Here is a 21,184-nt window from a genome sequence, read left to right as displayed (position 1 = left end):
ACAACAAGCAAAGTGATGATGCTGTTTGTATGTGGTTGCTATGAAAAGTGAACTGTGTGTATTCATTCCACCGATTGTTAAAATGTTTCTTAAAACGGAAGCAAACGGAACAAAAACGGGGATAAACATACCCGAATTTGACCAATAGAAGCCCTTGTATGCAACTGTTTGAACTACTGATTACAACCTTGATCATGGACCGACCTCGACCAGATACAAGCTGCCTTTAACACAACCTGTCTATTCTGTAGTATATTATTATTATTCTATTATAGCGCTGTGCTGCCACCTAGTGGAGCAGACCTGAGAACTCAAAAAGGTGAGCTTGGAAGAGAAGGAGGAGCAGAGGAATGGAGGTTAGACATTTACAATTTAGTCATTTAACAGATGCTCTTAAATTGATTTACAGGAGCAAATTAGGGTCAAGTGCCTTGCCCGAATGCTCTTAACCGCTAGGCTACTTCACGCCCTTAGCTATTGACTCAAGTAGCATTGATTAGATAACAGGAGTTAAAAATGATTGAAAGGCATACATAAATAATACCAAATGAAGCACATTTTACACCATGATAACTGTCTCATATGTTTTATATGGAAGCTGTGACAAATGTCCCACATTTCCAACATGTCAGAAAGAGGGGAAGCTTTGTATCCACCAACATTTTTCAAACTGTTTAAAAAGGAAATGAAAACCCTCTCTTTTAACAGACTTTAAAACTTAGCATGGTAATTAAAATAACTTAAAAAGCATCTCTCGCCAATATTGGCCATGAATGTTGTGAGTTGTTCGACAAATAAAACAAAATGTGTTCAGGCTTGCAATGGCATAGAAACGTAAAGTCATGGTCTTCTGATGCCACTGGCATCGACTTGACACAGCAGTCATGAAAATGACTTTTCACCAAAAAAATCCCTTTACTGCCAGTCTTAATAACTGATTGTAACCCTTAAATAATAATCTCTAATGGAGCGATGATAAGGCTTAAACACTGTGCTGGATTCCAATAAGTAACTCTAATGTAATGCCAAAACAGCAGTACTAAATAATGAACAGAATATTATTTCTCAGATGGTTCCTGATTGCACTTAGGTCCGTCACTGCTATCAAAAACATTACCGAGGATGTATTTGAAAAAAAAAACAGCTGCATTTAACCATAATATGTCAGTCTGATAAGGATTCTTCTTTTATGATTCTTCTACTAATATCGTTTTGTTGATAAGTTTGCCAAGTCGTCATAAAAACAGACTAATTCTGAGGACATCATTTGCTTAGAAATCCAATGTGTACATTATAATAGGAATTTGGTGAAATTCAAAACAGGGGAAAATGCGTTCATCTTCTTCTCAGTCTATCAGTGGGTGGAGACCGCGCTGGCATCCCCTTCAGCCGGTGCTGCTGTCCGATTGGTTGGGCCAGGGCTCCGAGCTTCGTCTACTGAAGGTGGGCCTCCACATGCTCCAGGGGTTGTAGGAGGGGCTCAGCTGCGTGGGGGAGGGCTTTGTTGGGGCCGGGAGCGGGGTTCCACTGTCAGTGCTACCCATCAGATCGGTCAGGGGGGAAGCAGAGGAAGAAGAGAAGGAGTGTAGGGGGGAGTCAGAGGGGGGGCTGGTGGACCAGATGGAGGGGCTGAATGGAGGGCTGGAGCCCCACATGCTACTGCTGCCCAGGATGGACTGGATGAGAGGAGAGAGAGAGGCTGACCGTTAGGGACCTGGACTACTAGTACAGTCTGATGTCTTTGTGGAACAGACGTTATAAAGGTCCAATGCAGACAGATTTATCTCAATATCAAATCATTTCTGGGTAACAATTAAACAGAGTGATTGTTTTCAATTAAAAATGGTCAAAAAGACTAAATAACTTCTTAGCAAAGAGCAATTTCTCAAGGAAGAATTTAACTGGGAGTGGGGAGGGGAAATTTAAAATGAGCTGTTATTGGCAGAAAGGTTTAGAACTCTTTCTTATTGGTCTATTAACTAATTTACCACATGGCGATGTCATCATGAAAGGAAAACTCCCTCCTACCAAAAACAGGCTGAAATTTCAGGCCTTCTTTTCAAACAGCTTTACACAAAAAAAAGTACATTAACATAACCTTCACAATTTCACAGTATTATTCCAACCTCAGTGTGGAAACATCAATCAAAAATGGGATTTTCTGTTTTCACTAGGCCTTTAATTAACTAAATGAAGAGTGTGACTCCAACACTGAAGACACTTCTGGTGCCCATGTAAACGTCCCAAATCACACCCCGTTTCACCTGGGAAATTGCCTGTGTCTCTCCTGACAGCCATCCTACGCTATAGATACTTTCGCGTTCCAATGTTGCTCTGTAGTGCACTACATGAGGAATACTGTAGGGTGTCAGGAGAGACGCAGGCCATTTTACATAAGTATGGAGCAGTGGAAGAGGTCTTACCGTGGTGGGGGTAGCAGGGGAGCTGGAGCTGGGCTGGATGGGCCAGGGCTGTAGAGGCTGCAGGGACTCGTTTGGCCAGACGGACGGGGTGGTATGTCTGAACTCAGGCCAACTCTGCTGGGGCTCCATAGCACTCCTTCCCGCGGTCATCCCACTGAACACTACACAGCACAGTCAAGCGTCAACTGGTTTCCATATACGCTGAGTGTGCAAAACATTAGCAACACCTTCCTAATATTGAGTTGCACCCCCTTTTGCCTTCGGAAGAGCCTTCATTCATCGGGGCATGGACTACATGGTGTTGAAAGCGTTCCACAGGGATGCTGGCCCATGTTGAATCCAATGCTTCCCACAGTTGTCAATTTAGCTGGATGTCCTTTGGGTGGTGGACCATTCTTGATACACACAGGGGAAACTGTTGAGTGTGAAAAAACCCAGCAGCGTTGCAGTTCTTGACACACTCAAACCCGTGTCTGGGTACCACTACCATACCCGGTTGAAAAGGCACTTACAGGGCCTTCAGAAAGTATTCATACTCCTTGACTTATTCCACATTTTGTTGTGTTACAGCCTGAATTAAAACATTTATAAAAATGCATTTTCTTTCTTACCCATCTACACACACTACCCCATAATGACAATGTTTGTAGAAACGTTTGCAAATATACTGAAAATGTATTTACATCATTTACATTCAGGGGTATGAATGCATACGTATTCACACCCCTGAGTCAATACGTTAGAATTACATTAGGCAGCAATTACAGCTGTGAATCTTTCTAGGTACGTCTCTAAGAGCATTGCACACCTGAATTGTACAATATTTGGCTATTATTCTTTTTTTTAAATTTTTCAAGCTCTGTCACAGTGGTTGTTAATCATTGCTAGACAACCATTTTCAATACTTGTGATACAATTTTGACTTAAATCTGCTTGAAAATGTAACTCGGCCACTCAGGAACATTCACTGTCTTCTTGGTAAGCAATTCCAGTGTAGATGTGTCCTTGTGGTTAAGGTTATTGTCCTGCTGAAAGGTGAATTCATCTCCCAGTGTCTGGTTTTCCTTCAGGATATCGCCTGTGCTTACCTCCATTATGTAAAAAAAATTATATTGAAAAACTCCTGAGTCTTTAACATACACAAGCATACCCATAACACGATGCAGCCGCCACAATGCTTGAAAATGGTGGTACTCGGTAATGTGTTTTATTGGATTTGCCCATAAAAATAACACTTTGTATTCAGGACAAAAAGTTAATTGCTTTGCCAAATGTTTTGGAATATTTTTTATTCTGTACAGGCTTCCTTCTTTTCACTCTGCCAATTAGGTTAATATTGTGGAGTAACTACAATGTTGATCCATCCTTAGTTTTCTCCTATCACGGCCATTAAACTCTGTAACTGTTTTAAAGTCATTGGCATCATGATGAAATCCTTGAGGGGTTTCCTTCCTCTTCGGCAACTGAGTTAGGAAGGACGCCTGTATCTTTATAGTGACTGGGTGTATTGATACACCATCCAAAGTGTAATTAATAAACTTCAACATGCGCAAAGGGATATTCAATTCACTGCTCGACTGACGGAAGTTACAGATAATTGTGTGGGGTACAGAGATGAGGTAGTCATTGAAAAATGTTAAACACCGTTATTGCACACACAGTGAGTCCATGCAACTTATTGTGACTTAAAATATTTTTATTGAAAAATAATTCCACTGACTATGGGGAATTGTGTGTGAGCCAGTGACCATAAAATCTCCATTAAATTAATTTTAAACTCCGGCTGTAAGAACATCATTTGAAAAAAATACAAGTAGTGAATACTTTCTGAAGGCACTGTGAAACTTTTGTCTTGTCCGTTCACCCTCAATGGCACACTTACACAATCCATGTCCTAATGGTCTCCAGGCTTAAAAATCCCTTCTTTAACCAATCTCCTCCCCTTCATCTACACTGACTGAACTGGATTTAACAGGTGACATCAATAAGGGATCATAGTTTTCACTTGGTCAGTCTATGTCAAGGAAAGTTCCTAATGTTTTGTACACTCGGTGTAGTTAATTTAACAGCCTCGTCTAGGGCCATGTTTTTCCTGGACGGTCACATGTCCATGAAAGACTCAGTGACCTACACCATGTAACAGATCACAACACATTGTTCCATGCGATCTTCTCTCGAAAGAGAGTGTACAGAGTGCAGGTGTTGTTGTGTCCCAGTTAGACATATTCATGCATTTCACAAGCTATTCTGTCTGCTTTTTCTAACTGCTTACCTCCAGACAGGTTGAAGGTGTTGCTGGGTCCGAAGGCTGAGAAGGAGTTGACAGAGTTGAGGCTGGGTCTCCTGCCGTTCCCTACAGGGCTCCACAACCCCGAGCTGTCTGATCCATCACTCTCTACAGAGGAGAGGTGTTGGAGGACATCTCTGTCTCTGCTCCCCACAGCCGCCTTCGTTGCACTGCACCCTGGTGGTCGGAGGAGAGAACAACAGGTTAGCACAACAGCTACAGGAGTGGACACATTGAGCTTCTTCATTCACTCCCATATCAACCCCCTAGCCAAACCCCTTCCCCCTGAAAGGACTGGATAGGTAGATGCGATATGATAAGAACTCCACCTTGGAGGTGCGTGTCTCTTTGTCAACAACAGCTGGTGCACAATCTCTAATAGGGACACTTCGGGATTTTGGAAAGGAGGCCCTTTCTCTACTTCCCCAGAGTCAAATGAACTCGCAGATACCATTTTTATGTCTATGTCAGGGTTTCCGTTAGCCGGTAATAGCAGACTGTTGGACAATATTTTTTAATGCCTATAGATAAAACTGGTGTCAAGAAGAAAAAAATTCCACAGCTAAATAAAGCTTTTTAGCCTAAATACATTTGACTGGTCATGCTTATCAGTCTATAGGTTCATTTGCATAATTTTGTGGAATTCAATTTCCGTGTGTTACGGTATATTTGTTATGCATCTTATTTGTCACACGCGTACATTATACAGATACAGAGCCTTTGAGAGGAAAATCTGTCAGATGCTGCAGCATCTCAAACGGCAACGGAAGGCAGGCTTCATCAGCGCGTCACACACCACTTTGCAATGAGCTGAAGGCAGTTTGAAAACAAATACTTCATTGTTTGAAACCTGAATGTTTTAATACATATGAGGCATGTCTTACCTTGCATCAGAGTAATCCATAAGAGCTCCTCTCTTTCTACATTTATAACGTGTATTTCCTTCTCACATTGCGGTGCCCTTTTGGCAACAGTGTTTTGTATGAATTTGGGCTCTATCGTCCCACAACTGTCACAGAGTCTGTATGGAATAGGCCATTTCTTTCTCAACAAGCTGACCAATAGAATATGTCAACTGTTCTACTATGGGGGATAGTACATTGACATAGGCTAGTGACTTTGCTGTTCAGTACTCGTCTTGTTGGCTTATTCAAAAATCTTCAAAGTGCATATCAGAATTCCACATTTCAAATTCCACATCACCAAGGATCTACCATGGTCCACACACACCAACACTGTCGAGAAGAGGGCACGCCTACACCTCTTCCCCCTCAGAAGGCTGAAAAGATTTGGCATTGGCCCTGAGATCCTCAAAAGGTTCTACAGCTGCACCATTGAGAGCATCTTTACTGGCTGCATCACCGCTTGGTATGGAAACTGCTTTGCATCCGACCACAAGGCACTAGAGGGAAGTGCATACGGCCCAGTACATCACTGGGGCCGAGCTCCCTGCCATCCTGGACCTCTATACCAGGCGGTGTCAGAGAAAAGTTTACTCCACCCACCCAAGTCATAGACTGTTCTCCCTGCTAACGCACAGCAAGCAGTACCGATGCACCAAGTCTGGAACCAACAGGACCCTGAACAGCTTCTACCCCCAAACCACGACTGCTAAATAGTTACCCGGACCATCTGCAGTTAACCTTTTTGCACTAACTTTGACTAATCACATACACTGCTGCTACCATTTATTATGGGTTACTATATTCCTAGTTATATGTACATATCTACCTCGTACCCCTGCACATCCATGTGTATACTGCCACGTTAATGTTACTCATCGTGTATTTATTATTGCACTTTTTATGTTTCTATTATTTATCTCTCTCTGCGTTGTTGGAAGGGCCCATAAGTAAGCATTTCCTTGTTAGTCCACACCTGTTGTTGACAAAGCATGTGACAATTAAAATTAGATTTTGATTGGCTAGATGGCCATATTGCTTAGACACATCCAATCATCTCAATTTTACACAGATGCTGAGAGTGTAGGGGCTAGAGTCAAGGGGCGAGGGGTCCATTTGGGACATGGGGGAAGAAGTAGTCAGAGACAGGACATCGGACTGACCTGGGCTTTTGTCGAATCCAGCCGCCACAGCAGCAAAGGTAGGGTTCCCGTTCTGACCAGGTACGGAGACCAACTTGGTCAGCTTGTTCTTTATGCCTGATGCAGTAGACATCAGACCCACCTCGCTGGAAAACACACAGAAACAAAGAAGACTTTGGTATTTAGAAATAACCACTCTTGGATGTAGATGACATTTTTATCTTGATCTACATATATTTTGCAGTTATTCTTTTGGCATTCTTCTTTTTATCACACCTCAGGTTGTGTATGTTTCATGTCACTCTGGCACAGTTAACTACACAGATAGTTGTATGACTTCTAGATCAGTTTAAGATGAAGAGCTGTGCAGGTCTCTGTTGTTGTAGGTTTGTTCACCTGGTAGCAGTGTTGACCATGCCGCTATAGGAGTCATACAGAGAGAAGCCAGACGAGGGAGGGGGAGGGGTTCCGATGGTTCTCTTTAGGAAGGGATCAGACGAAGGAGGAGGGGTTCCGATGGGTCTCTTCAGGAAGGGATCAGACGAGGGAGGGGGAGGGGTTCCGATGGTTCTCTGTAGGAAGGGATCAGATGAGGGAGGGGGAGGGGTTTCGATGGGTCTCTTCAGGAAGGGATCAGCGTTCATGGTCTGCAGGGAGATCTGCTGGAGACTGTCCACAGCTGAGAGGAAACGGGGAGATGCATGTCATATGGCTGCCTTTATCACAATACTCAATTGGTTTGTTTTTATTTGAAAGACTGGATTGATACATGCTTGATTCAGGAAGTTAAAAATAGTTAATATGCTAGAAGAGGTGGGGAAACAGGTTTGGAGCAGGTATGAGGGGGTTGTGGTAGTGCACTACATAACTCACCATTGTGTGCTATGTGGAGGGGAACACAGTCCCACTCCGGGGGAGGAGAGATGTCCTTCTCCCCTTCTGAGCCGCTGCTGTTCCCCAGCTCCTGCGCCACCGGTTCGTTGAACAGGAACTTAGCCAGGAGAGGGGGGCGGAAGTCTTCCAGCTTCACACGAGGCACTGGGGTTTGAGAGGAGGGAACGAGACTCAAACATAACCCTACACAGTCCTGAAAAGGTGTCTCCCAAGTCAGTGGGGAAAAAGGCAGGTAAAAACCAAACAAGACATTTGCCATGTCAATGTGAGAAAACAGAAAAGTCAAAAGGTCAGTTAGCTGGAAAGGTAGAAAACTGACCTCTTGGTTTAGGAGGTATGGGTCTTGTTATGGTTGTTGTTGTTGTTGAGCTGCTGGCCAGGGCCTTGGAATTGAAGCTCTTGCGCTTGTTTTCCAGTGGGGTAACGTATGGGAGCTCCAGTGAGCTGTGGAAAAGCAACATGGAATAAAGTGGTCAATGTCTGGAAGCTCAGTCACGTCTGAATACAAAAGGAATGCTTTATTTGTGAGTGCTGTCCCTTTTTCACACAAGTCAGATTACTCCTAGGCTACAGAGCCCAAAGATGTACAGAATTTACTAAGAGCTGAGCATGTCAGAATTTTGTATCGAGGTCACTGAGAAAAATGTGTACAAGCCGAAATAACCAAAGAGGAACCCAACTTAAGACTCTGATCGACGACACGGTTTGTGATAGCTGCAGTTGTTTTCTAATCTTCAGCTGTATCTGTAACTTCTGACACTGTCTTGTGTGTATTGTGTATTTTTGGGGTAATATTATGTACACGTTGCTATTGCCCTGTTTTTCCTTCTTGCCAGGTCACCCTCGTAAAATAGGTTTTTAACTTCAAATGGGTCGTACCTGGTTAAATAAAGGTTAAATAAAAATAAACTAAACCCCACCTAGACTTTGCATCCATTTGGCTCTTCTCCTTTGTAATGGCTGCTGGCTTCTTGTTCTTGGACTTTGAGTGAGCTTCAGGAGTATCATATTTCTTCTTCCCTTTGTTGTCCTCCATTATGTCTGGGTTGGAGTTCTCTGTGGTGGTGGAGGAGCTGTCATCGTTGTCCTCCTTCTGTTCCTCTCCTCCCTGAGCTCTTCCCTTGTTCCTCTTCTCCCTCTCTTCCTTCTTCTTCGGGGCCTTGGCTTTGGTCTGCTGCACTTTCCCTTTGGCTGCACTGGCTGGAAGGAGGGAAGAAGATGACAGATTCATTACACTGTGTGAACTGAATCAAATCCTGTCAATAATAGGAGTGTTCGTACTGTGTACCCCTGAATGAGTCAGTTGTTAAATAAGCAGGTAATCACATTTTAAGGGCCATCCAAATTCTCAACACAAAAGCATATGTTTATCAGGGTTAATACTAATATCCAGGTAGGTACCTTTGCCATAAACTGCATCCTGATTCCCCCCCTCCTCAGCAGACTCTGGTCTGTCCAGGTCTTTATCCATGGTCTCCACCAGGCTCACATAGTCCGAGTCCTCCGAGCTGTGCCGGCGTGGCCCATCTAAGGGACTTCTTCCTGGGGCTGAAGGACCAGCCTGTGAGGGGTGCTGCTGGTTCTCTGGAGCTGGCTGTGGCTGCTTGGGGCTCCGGGCCTTGCGGCTGGCCTGTTGGCCAGAGGAGGAGGTGCTGTCTGAGACTTTGGAGCCTGGCTGGGAGGGAGGGATCAGGGGTTGTGTGGGGCCTCGGTTGTGGCCTCCTCTGGTGTTCCTGCTAGCAGCCCTGGAGGCAGAGCCTGGCATCCCTCGCAGGGAGTTGTGGTTGGCTTCTCCACCGTACCCATTCATACTGGGAGACAAAATACTGAGAAGTTAGTAATTATAGAATAAAATATTTACACACTAAACATCTCCGATCTACTCATCAAACCATTTCAGATACTAACGTCAACATATGTCAGACAAAGTTTACACAAAAACGTACATTCAGAAAACAAACTCACTGTGCATCGCTTTGAAGTCGTACTATTTCCCTGAGGTCAAAGGGCCTCCCAGTCTCCATGGAGGTGCTGGATGTTTCGAAACACATGCGTCTCTTGAACGGCTCCCAGATCCCCAGGGCCTCCAGATAGGCCGCTACTATCACCAGCAAAAACATAGAGCTGAGCACAACAGATAGAGGCAACGTTAGTAATCCTTACAGCCTTAGATACAGGGGAAATATCTGTCCAAGAAATGTAGCTAAATAAATGTATTTTGAACATGTAGAAAGGCTGATATGCCAAGATAATTCATGATATATGGGGTGCAACCTATGAGCCTAGTTCTGGATACTGGGCCTCTGAACTAATCTAGGGAACACACGGTCTAGGCGGGGATCCACCCATAGAATTCAAATGTGTTCTATTTGTGAGACTCCCCCTCTCACCTCATGATGACAGAGATGATGACATAGAGCTCCAGCTCCCAGTTGGGTCTGGGGAGGACAGCAGCACAGGCAGCCAGCATGTGGTAGGGCAGAGAGGCGTTGAGGGAGAACACAAAGTAAGATCCTCCGGTGGTGATGAACTTTAACTCCCGGATCACCCTGGAGGCTGTGAAGTCTGGCGTGAACCTGAGAGAGATGAAGAGACACGTCAACGTTGGTCATTTCAGTTGGTCATTGGAGGTACTAGTGATTAAACAAAGCAAGCACAAAACAATTGTAGTGATTCATGGGATATGTATCTATTAACTTTAAACAGCTAGCTATAGGTTTACTTACAATATGACGATTTCTTTCGAAGCATTGGGTTTTAGTGAAAACTCTTGGCAATTAAGGACTTTAAAGCCGAATCCCTCACAGGGACGTCCGTTTATTTCAGTGGATTGAATGTTAATTTCCAGCTGTCCAGTGTTCTCTAACTTAAAGGATTTTCTCAGAGTGACGTTCGGCTCCTTCGACTTCATTTCTGAAACAAGGTTCACAAAGTTAATTAGTCACATACCTCTGACAACTTCCTCTTTCATTCATATCTATTTTTAGCTGCAGAGGCTTGTGTGTCTAGAGATCAAATATATAATTTACACAAATACACAAGCATAAACAAACTATCAAAAGGGCTCTGCAAGACTATTCTCGGAGTTCAACCCGCCGATAAGTAAATGGTTTCCTGTCTGTGGATGCAGGACATCTATAACAAACTGGATTCTAGACCACTCACTGTCTGTGGATGCAGGACATCTATAACAAACTGGATTCTAGACCACTCACTGTCTGTGGATGCAGGACATCTATAACAAACTGGATTCTAGACCACTCACTGTCTGTGCAGTCCTTCAGTAGAGACTCAGTCATCTTGAACCTGAGGAATCCCCCTGGTCCCGGGGCCTTGCCCCCTACCTTCAGCCTTTCATAGCTGCCCTGACCCTGCACCACCAGGAACTCCATCACCGTCAGGTTGTTCCTGTAGAGACAGAGACATACACCGTTAACAATCAACAGAACAATAAACAGCAGTTTATATTTTATTCACACAAACCATATGATTCAAATTGCAATGCATTCATCCACACAACCACCAATATGGCCAAGTCGAGGCTGTAAAAGATATATGGTCTGACTGCTGACTTCTCTCTGTAACCCTGTAGCTACTACAGCACCTGGGAGACTATATTCCTTTTCTGCCCGTCCTCCTCAGTCCAACAGAGATATTCATAGCTCAACGTCTCAAATCAGCACCCTGCCTTCAGAGGTGCAGATTTTAAGAAGCAACATCAGAGCTTGCCGGAACTTCAGAGTGATCCTGACCTCAAGCAGTTAGCATAAACGGCAGGTAGCCTAGTGGTTAGAGTGTTGGGCCAGTAACCGAAAGGTTGCTAGATCGAATACCTGAGCTGCCAAGGTAAAAATCTGTCGTTCTGCCCCTGAACAAGGCAGTTAACCCACTGTTCCTAGGCCATCATTGTAAATAAGAATGTGTTATTAACTGACTTGCCTCGTTAAATAAAATGAAAAATAAATAAACACTGTACATTAAAATGGCACACTATCCCCTATATAGTGCACTACATTTGACCACAACCCCATAGACCCTGGTCAAAAGTAGTACACAATATAGGGAACAGGATGCCATTTGTGACACAAATCAGAGACTTATGTAAGTGGACAACTGGTTAAGTCCTACAGGCTATAGTGTTAACATGCCTTAGCATAAGCAGAGAGGAAACCGTGTGGTTGCTGACGGGGGAGAATTTCAAACGTAGCGACCTCACTTCCTCTGGCTGCAGCATTAGGTTGTAAACGTAGGGTTGTGTCGTCGAGCCCTCGGCGAAGCCTGCGCTGCCTCTGACCACAGGCGTCTGCAAAGGGGAAGGAGAGATTCAAGTCTCAAACATGGTATTGTATTTGATCAACTGGCACGACACAGGACTAAAAGACAGAGCCAAGTAAACTCACGTGGTTTCTGTGTACCTGGAACTCCATTGTGTCAGGGGTGAAGTGTGGGAGCCTCTCCAGGGGAAACCTGGCGTGAAAGAAGAATAAGACCGTAGAATTACTTCTAGAATTATTTTCCATTCATTCTAACTCTATCGTGGAGAAACCCCATCAGTGTGACATGAAACATCTTGCCAAAAGGGGTGACAGACAAAATTACTATTAGCAAACTACAAGTGCATATTGAAGGCTACTCACATTTGTGACAGTTTATGGGTGACAGCCGGGAGGTTGGGATAGAGGGCTAATGGCAGAACTTGGACATAGACAGGAACGTCAGCTGGGTTCTCCAAGACAACCTCTATCTCCTGGCAACAGAAGACTGCTGGTTATAACAGAAGGCTCAATACAGTAGCATGTACAGGACCCAGAGTTGTTCTTGACCATGTGACTTGACCAGGACAACTCTTGGCTCTAGTTATAGCCTTAGTTTAGAGTTGCTCTGGTCACATGGTCAGGGAACCCCCCCTGGGCCTGCCAATCTATCCTGAACAAAAATCTAAACGCAACATGTAAAGTGCTGGTACAATGTTTCATGAGCTGAAATAAAAGATCCCAGAAATGTTCTATATGCACAAAAAGATTCTCTCTCTCACATGTTGTGCACAAATTTGTTTACATCTCTATTAGTAAGCATTTCTCCGTAGCCAAGATAATCCATCCACCTGACAGGTGTCAGATCAAGAAGCTCATTAAACAGCATGATCATTACACAGGTGCACCTTGTGCCGGGGACAGTAAAATGTGCCGTTTTGTCACACAACGCAAAGCCACGGATGTCTCAAGTTGAGGGAGCGCGCAATTAGTATTCTAAGCTAGACATAGCTGTCCCCTCCCCAAAACCCATTGGAGGAGGTTTGGCTTTCTCATCCAATGGGTTTTGAGAGGACGTGAAGAGTATGCAATTGAGATCTTCCCATAGAATTGATGTTAATGAATCCACCTCACCGATGAGCTGGTGAGGCTGGTGAGAGGGAACAGGACCTGCTGGGAAGAGTTCATGATAGAAGGCCACTTCAGCTGAGCTGACACTCTGGTCTCAATGTTCTTCTGGAGGTCAGCGTTGGCCTCAAACACCGCCTCCGCCATGTGTCCTGAACTCTCCTTCAGTGCTTTCCATCGCCGACGGAGCATTTGATACAAATCTACGTCCACATCCCACATATCCTCCTGCATCGACAGCCCAGGCGGTCTGCTCTCAGCTGAAAGTTCAAGATGTTTTAATGAAGAACAAGTTCGCTAGGTACAGCAGCAAACTAACCAGAAACCATTAAAGAATAACGGCAATAACCAAAAAGACTCACATTTCAGAACAAACGGTACTCCCACATAACAGTGGTCGCCACACTGCAAGCTGGCGTCAAAATAAATCTTGGCGACCTTCGACTTGCGTTTGGGTTCCAGCTCGTCCCGGTTGTTCTTCAGTCTCCTGTAGTAGAAACGTGAGTCCTCAGTCAGAGAGTGGATCTGCTGTAGGGTCACCTTCTGAGAGAACGAGCTCACCATGCTTAGACTCTGCTGCACTACTTTACCCTGGGAGGGACAAAAAACACATAGAAAATAGCATAGAGGCAAAATACAAAAATGTTTGATACACTCAAAACAATATAGCAATCTACGACAAGTAAAATATAGTTAGTCTAACCGGAAAAGATGGCGGGAGGACAATGTGTTTGGGATAGCTGGTCAACGTGCCCACTGCAACAACTGCTTTCACTGGTATCGTTAATATCTGTTTACAGAAGAGGAATGAAGATCACTGACAATTCTTGAACATCACACAGGAGCAATTTGCAAATTGATGCATTTTATGTATTGATTTTCGTTTATGTGCGTGTTTCCTTTATTTAACCAGAGAAGTTACGTTGAGATTGACATCTCCATTTCAAGTGAGCCCCGGCCAAATGGAACAATTTCACAAAAGTAAAACGTATATAGTTGCCGTAGCAACTCAAATAGCAGGACTTAGTGACAGTAGCACTTCAACGGGCCAGTTGACAGGTATACCTGGTAGTCTGTTGTGATGTGGATAGCTCCGTCGTAGGCCCCCTCCAGGTCTTTAGCCACCAGGGTGACCCGGAAGGCAGCGTAGTAGCCCGAGGCTAGGATCACCTGCAGGTGGAACAACAGAGCCGTCAGTCAGCCTCCTGATTTCCATCTACTTTACCTACTGCTCTCAGACACAAGGCCACTTTGTTGGCGTTTCCTAGCAGATGAACACAGCATTCTGTAGTCATCTATACACACCTCCTTTCTACTCCATCTGTACAGGACCATGAGAGTGCTCACATACAAAATATGTAGGGGTGGCAGGTAGCCTATTGGTTAAGAGGTTGGGCCAGTAACAGAAAGGTTGCTGGTTTGAATCCCCGACTAAGTGAAAAAAAGTGATTGTCCCACCAAGCTATGTTAAGATGAATGCCTGAGTCACTCTGGATAATACTAAAATGTTTAAAAAATAAACTAATATTTAGAGGAAAAGAAAATGGAGAGAACATATATTTCATAGCAGGCTTAAATGACCTCCATTATCTCCAACCAAGTACCGCTAGATTCAGCCAGTCCAGGGACAGTAGTAGTTGTGATGCTGTTACCGTTTTGTGAGGAGAAGCTGAGGCGCTGTGTAGCTCTCTGGTCTTGGTCAGCACCGTGGTTCTGTTGCCTCTCTCGATCTTCAACAGCTCCACACTCAGACTCTCTCCTGTCAGCAGCCATGGCCGGATCACCAGCTGTACGAGTGAGTGAGTGAGAAAATGACTTGTCTCCTTTTCCGTCACACTAATCCAATCTGTTTTCAAACAAGTTGAAGTGAAGGAGAGATACTAGGTAGCCACCTCTAGTGAAGCATTAGTTACCCATGGTTACGAATGCATTCAAAAAGAGCTGTACTGCTTTATTATGGGATGTCTACAGAGCAGAGGGGTGTTGAGGGTGAGCCCACCTCGATGGGGTTGCTGTTGACAACCACAAACAGGATGCTGCTGGTGTCTGTCGCGCTGAGGACACCAAAGTCCAGGAAGTTCTCTTGCAGACTGGGCGGCAGGACAAAGGGCTGTTGAGAGGATGGGAGGAAGAGAAAAATGAGACTATATTGTTATGATATGGGGGCCAGGTTAGTATTAGGACATGCACCAACACCCCAATCCAGGGAACACTTCCACACACCATTCCTCCAGGGGGTAGCAGGAACCTTGTTTAGCCAGGTTGATATGCACATCAGGTGATCGTCAGTCAGTGTCCCAGCTTGCAAGACGTGAGGCTGCTGGTTGGTTTGGTGGCCATGAGGCCTTTCGTTTTGATTTGAAATTTTTCGTTTAGGTATGTTTAGTCACCATCTGAACAAATGATAATCTGCCTGGACTGGCGACCAAGAGGTCAAGGTCTAGTTATGGGTTTCGTAACAATATGCATTTGTAGGTGTTTCCCCCACAATGTACTTGAGTGTGTGAAGGATTTAATTTGTGTGTGTTGCAGTACCTCCAGGAATCCAGTGTAGGCGCGGACGGGGAGGTGGAACTTGGAGGCGTTGGTGACCAGCAGGATGTTGCTGTCGATGTGATTGGAGGGCCGGACAGGCTGGAAGTGGAGGGAGAAGATGTAACGAGACTCCTGAGGGGGGATCAACACCGGCTCACTGAAGTTCTGCACCTGAGGAGGAGAACACGGGACCGTTCATATATACGCTGCCTCCTTAGGACACACTCAGAGGACAACAGAGCAGTTCAACACGTTTAATACTTGACAAACCAAAGTCCCCCCAGGGATCAATAAAGTAGATAGTTCTTATCTTAAGACTTGAGGACCGTGATTAGTAATTGATTGAAGTTGGTTGTATTTAAGCTGGGTTGGAACAAAAGCCTGCAAGCTTTGAGTTGGCCGACAGCAACAGGCCTCTGGAACACGATACAGTTCATAACAGTTACTCACTAAGAACATGGTCTTGGCTTCATCTGGAAGGGACACGTCATGGATGCGGATGGCAAAGTGGAAGGTGTTGGTGAGGTGGATGGGTTTGACCACTGGCTCTAGAACACTGTCTCTAATGTGGAACAACGTGACTGTATGGTCAAACCCCAAATACCTGTCACACAGATGGAGAGGAGAGTTAGTGGAGACGTTTAAAATGTTCAGAAATTGTGTAATGGTGATTCGTTACAGTAAATAAATAAAAAATACTTCTCTTTTCACTGGTTAAATAAAATACTTGTCATTGTTATTGGTAAAGGAAACAGAAAAACCTACCCGTCTAGAACCTCAGCTAGGTATGGGATTTCAAGTTTGGAGTAGCTTTTCTCTTTCGCTTTTACTGTTATTTTACCAGAGGACTGGGAAGCTTTTTGAACTTTCGATGCTGGAAATCAAAAAAACAAAACCGTGTCAAAACAGGTTGGAACAAAAAGGCAGAGGTGCAATATGCAGGGGAATTCCAGAAGGTATGGGGAGTACTGAGCAATATAGCTCACTTACCATCAAAACTAATACTAGCGACTTTGGTGTATCTATGTTCTCCAGCTTTTAGCGTGACGGCCTTGAAGTCTATTGTGATGGCATCGTTTGACGGCGTCGCTCGAACGCTCATTATTTGCACATCTTTTGCTCCGGAATTGAGAAGATGCAAATTCAACTGCTTTGGTCGATCTGTAAAACATTTAAACAGAAAATACAATAAACAACTCATCAAATCACCCAAGAACCATTTTGAAACGTCCAAATCACTCAAATATTTCACAAAAGCCTGACCCATTGGAGAATGAGGGTATAAAGGTGTTGTGAACACAGCACACCTTGTGAGCGTAGCGTTCCAAAGTCCAACATTTCTATTGAGGAGTAGATTCCTGGTGCTGAGGACAAAGACACACAGGAACAGGAGACGTTTCAATCAGCCAGTCACAGATACAAGTATAGAAATATTACTATTGGAAATGTATGGTGAGGCGTTGCTATTGGAAACATATGGTGTGAGGCGTTGCTATTGGAAACATATGGTGTGAGGCGTTGCTATTGGAAACGTATGGTGTGAGGCGTTGTTATTGGAAACGTATGGTGTGAGGCGTTGCTATTGGAAACATATGGTGTGAGGCGTTGCTATTGGAAACATATGGTGTGAGGCATTGCTATTGGAAACGTATGGTGTGAGGCGTTGCTATTGGAAACATATGGTGTGAGGCGTTGCTATTGGAAACGTATGGTGTGAGGCGTTGCTATTGGAAACATATGGTGTGAGGCGTTGCTATTGGAAACATATGGTGTGAGGCATTGTTATTGGAAACGTATGGTGTGAGGCGTTGCTATTGGAAACATATGGTGTGAGGCGTTGCTATTGGAAACGTATGGTGTGGGGCGTTGCTATTGGAAATGTACCCGAGGTGACCTCCACCTCTACAGGCAGGATGATGAACTCGTCCTGGTTGGAGGCGTTTGTTTTGATTCTGATGAAGGCCGTGTGGTTGTCTGCGTCTCTCGACGAGAAACTGGCTCTCATCACCCCCTTCGTCTCAAACGGGGGAATCTCCTGACAACCACACAGGAAGAAAGAACAGAAAATACATTCTATTCAGGGGTCAAGTAATTCCATTCTGGTCAGGTTTTTGTCTCAATTCCAATTCTAATGGTGTAGAAGTAACAGGATAATAATCTAAAAGCCCCCGACTGTCCTGATCTATACACACCCACAGATGGTGCGTTCCTCCCTGCTGCCCTGTGGGGAGCTCCAGGTGCAGGTCTCCTCCACTAGAGTACATCTCCACTACCTGCAGTGGCTCACTGTGTGGGTTGTGGATGTTTATGAGTGGAGAGAAGCTGCTGTTGACTGGGACTCGGGCCCCGATGAACGGCCGCAGCCTGTAGGGGTTGGGGATCCCCACACCAAACACCTGCAGGGGATAAGACACCAACAACATAAGACTCATGATCTACAGCAGGGACCTACAGCAGGGACCTACTTGATCTACAGCAGGGACTAAGACTGCGGAGGCAAGGGAGAAAACCAGCAGAAAATGCAACCCACAAAAGGATCCTTATATACAGTGTTCAGAACACACCTCCAGTATACAAACATATTACAGAATTATTATACATAGTGACACATTATATAAACATACACACCTGACATGTAAACACTCCATGGTGAATTAGTATAGATATGACATATGATTCCATAAACATATGTATTCATACACACCTGACATGTAAACACTCCATGATGAATTATTAGTATAGATATGACATATGATTCCGTAAACATATGTATTCATACACACCTGACATGTAAACACTCCATGATGAATTATTAGTATAGATATGACATATGATTCCGTAAACATATGTATTCATACACACCTGATATGTAAACACTCCATGATGAATTATTAGTATAGATATGACATATGATTCCATAAACATATATAAACATACACACCTGATATGTAAACACTCCATGATGAATTATTAGTATAGATATGACATATGATTCAGTAAACATATGTATTCATACACACCTGACATGTAAACACTCCATGATTAATGATTAGTATAGATATGACATATGATTCAGTAAACATATGTAAACATACACACCTGACATGTAAACACTCCATGATGAATTATTAGTATAGATATGACATATGATTCAGTAAACATATGTATTCATACACACCTGATATGTAAACACTCCATGATGCGAGGTATTAATAAATAAAGTATTCTCTACATTTCCTACTACTCGAGCGAGGAAGACCACATCAAACGACGTATTCCCCCCTGGTGGAATTATCTACAGGGAGAGAAGAGAAGGGATGGGGTGAATTAACTCGAGAGAAAGAATACGACAATTATCCAATCAAAAGATTGGAATCAAAAGGTCGAGCTACTTTTGGAAATGTAAATGTAACCAACCAATTAAGGTCAGTCTTGGGTGTGATAAAGCAGTAAACATGAAGATTCTTGTCATGATGCGATATCGTTTTAGAAGATACTGGATGACAGCCAGACATAAACAAATTGCTTTAACAATAAAAATGTTTAAATACCAGGGGGAAGAGGGTGTTTTTGCTCCAGCCAACATTCTTCCTTATTTGACTTGATTTTCCTGCTCTACTCTCAGGACTCAAACATGCTGAGCAGCACAGTCACACCATTCACCATCTCCTCTGCTCAGGAGTGCACTGGATTCAGAGCTGTCATGAGTTTCACAATTCAGTTAAAAGGCCCAACATGGCGGAATGTTGACAGTTGAGCACGTGCCTCTTGTTTTTCAAAAAGTACAAAACCAGCACATGATACCCATAACAGCCAGGTCACATGGTCAGTCAGACTGACAGGCAGGGGAATCGGAATGGCCGGATAAATGAGCCTCTGTCCACCGACAAACACAGGGCTTAGTCTTTCAGCTTTTGAACAAGCCGTGCGTATGCCTGTAGAACAGGAGACGTCGGCTGTGTCCCAAACCAAAAGAAAGCTTGCTGCCTACCTGCCTGCTCCAAAAGGACCTATGTAGGTAGCACTTTCCTCAGTAGGTAACTGACATTTAAGATGAAATTGGTAGGCAGCATTTTAAGGTGCCTTGGGAATGTGACACGCCAATTTTGACGTCCTGCCTTGAAATGCTGCATCTTTGTGGAATGGGACACAGCAATAGGGTTATACTTATTAGCTACTCACCCTGTTTTGAAAGAATGATGCATGAAAATGTGCAGTTGTTGCTGATATAGATATCAAGCTTATTTCCTCTGCACTAGGATTGTGCAAATAAACTTTCTCCATTTTTGGCATTCCAACAGGCCTGGGAACAGGAAGAGAAACAGTGTTGTGAAAGCTGTCGCACATATAGCTGTCAGAAACACAGCCGTCAGAAACATATAGGCCTAATGGGGTCAAATGGAGTCTCAAAGAAAATCTGGTTGATTTCCATTTCCTTGTCTCTCCTAACAGATGTTGATAAAACGATCATGCTCCAGGAGGCCTCTTCTCTTAACTGTGGAAATACCCAGCAGATAAGAGCACGTTTAAAAAGTATCAATGCCGAGTTGTCAAATGATCTGAGAGGGTGATTCACAGAATGTACATCTCAACAACGTGACAGGAAGAAAATAAACAGAGTAGTTGATGGTTGAATTTGTCCCATTTCACACATGTACAAGTCTATATTATCAAATTGTATTGGTCGCATACACATATTTAGCAGATGTTATGTGCGGGTGTAGCGAAATGCTTGTTAAACTAGGGCAGAGCGATATGGCCAAAATATCATATCATGTGGTATTTTTCACATTTTTGACAGTATATAATGTTTTTGATTAATAAAAGTTCTACATTTGCTTTATGAGTAGTGCGACACCCTACGGTGGCAACACATACATTCTAAATGATTTCAAATGGGTCTTTATCCATTCTGATTGTTTTATACTGTTCAATTCAACTTCAACCTAAAATTATTTCCTGCATTTCCATCAATTTCCGCATTTCCTGGACTCATTTGAGATCATTTCCACACTGCCATGACATGGGCAAAAATACTAGGCCTTATTTTTAACCAAATGTTGCAATTGTGATTTAGATCAAAACACTTGGGTAAACTTTTGGAATCATGGAAATGTTTATTATAATTCTATAGTTAGAATATAAATAATAGTGGGCACTTTGAACACAGTGTTGTTTGACATGACACTAAATGAAAATGCCATGGACAAGTTATTGTGACAGGGTAGGAACCAAAGTGATGGTCAGTGTTTCCTAGGGGAACCTATAATCTTTGGCTACATTAAATCTGTATTCATATAGCCAACATATTCATTATTAGCCTATTCCTCTTTGATTTAGTAGATACTGTTGCACAAACAACATGCTGATTTAAGCCTCCACCAGTACTGGTATCAGGCTGTATTAGCTAGCTACGTTTGCTCTGACTCAGTACTTTTATTAGCTGGCTAACACGATTTAGCGTAAGTTGCTAAGAAAATACAAACTAGCTGTTTGCAGATGTAAGAAACAAACAAATAATGTAATTATAGAACGCTTGTGGATTTATATTCAAATCAAAGTGGCAACATCGTCATCAACATTGTTGCATATGCCGCGTTGACCATGCAGACTGAACGAA

At 43.6% G+C, this 21,184-nt stretch overlaps 1 protein-coding gene across 2 annotated transcripts in view; it reads right to left on the bottom strand.

Annotated features, from left to right (window-relative positions):
* Positions 1-570: 570 nt before the first annotated feature.
* The window catches only part of LOC110497015 (transmembrane protein 131), a 31,432-nt gene continuing 10,818 nt past the window's right edge, over positions 571-21,184 (bottom strand). Inside the window, exons 5-35 of one of the 2 annotated variants that reach the window (XM_036951298.1) lie at positions 19,747-19,867; positions 18,743-18,859; positions 17,757-17,960; positions 17,449-17,599; positions 16,872-16,928; positions 16,555-16,725; positions 16,330-16,438; positions 16,015-16,168; positions 15,565-15,735; positions 15,029-15,139; positions 14,682-14,816; positions 14,095-14,199; positions 13,733-13,819; positions 13,392-13,620; positions 13,036-13,289; positions 12,286-12,395; positions 12,049-12,115; positions 11,797-11,951; positions 10,914-11,056; positions 10,375-10,561; positions 10,039-10,224; positions 9,614-9,772; positions 9,050-9,459; positions 8,569-8,848; positions 7,968-8,092; positions 7,628-7,792; positions 7,151-7,433; positions 6,776-6,900; positions 4,696-4,887; positions 2,424-2,584; positions 571-1,676 (exon numbers count right to left, since the gene is read on the bottom strand). In XM_036951298.1, the coding sequence (XP_036807193.1) occupies positions 1,386-1,676; positions 2,424-2,584; positions 4,696-4,887; positions 6,776-6,900; positions 7,151-7,433; positions 7,628-7,792; positions 7,968-8,092; positions 8,569-8,848; positions 9,050-9,459; positions 9,614-9,772; positions 10,039-10,224; positions 10,375-10,561; positions 10,914-11,056; positions 11,797-11,951; positions 12,049-12,115; positions 12,286-12,395; positions 13,036-13,289; positions 13,392-13,620; positions 13,733-13,819; positions 14,095-14,199; positions 14,682-14,816; positions 15,029-15,139; positions 15,565-15,735; positions 16,015-16,168; positions 16,330-16,438; positions 16,555-16,725; positions 16,872-16,928; positions 17,449-17,599; positions 17,757-17,960; positions 18,743-18,859; positions 19,747-19,867 (5,215 nt within the window). In that variant the 3' untranslated portion in view covers positions 571-1,385. The remainder of the gene's footprint in view (positions 1,677-2,423; positions 2,585-4,695; positions 4,888-6,775; positions 6,901-7,150; positions 7,434-7,627; positions 7,793-7,967; positions 8,093-8,568; positions 8,849-9,049; positions 9,460-9,613; positions 9,773-10,038; positions 10,225-10,374; positions 10,562-10,913; positions 11,057-11,796; positions 11,952-12,048; positions 12,116-12,285; positions 12,396-13,035; positions 13,290-13,391; positions 13,621-13,732; positions 13,820-14,094; positions 14,200-14,681; positions 14,817-15,028; positions 15,140-15,564; positions 15,736-16,014; positions 16,169-16,329; positions 16,439-16,554; positions 16,726-16,871; positions 16,929-17,448; positions 17,600-17,756; positions 17,961-18,742; positions 18,860-19,746; positions 19,868-21,184) is intronic. The other variant, XM_036951299.1, reaches the window with a different exon arrangement.

The sequence above is a fragment of the Oncorhynchus mykiss genome, chromosome 18 (assembly GCF_013265735.2).
Source record: "Oncorhynchus mykiss isolate Arlee chromosome 18, USDA_OmykA_1.1, whole genome shotgun sequence".
Taxonomy (NCBI): domain Eukaryota; kingdom Metazoa; phylum Chordata; class Actinopteri; order Salmoniformes; family Salmonidae; genus Oncorhynchus; species Oncorhynchus mykiss.
Note: the sequence above shows the minus strand (reverse complement) of the source record. Positions and strands in the feature narration are given on the sequence as shown.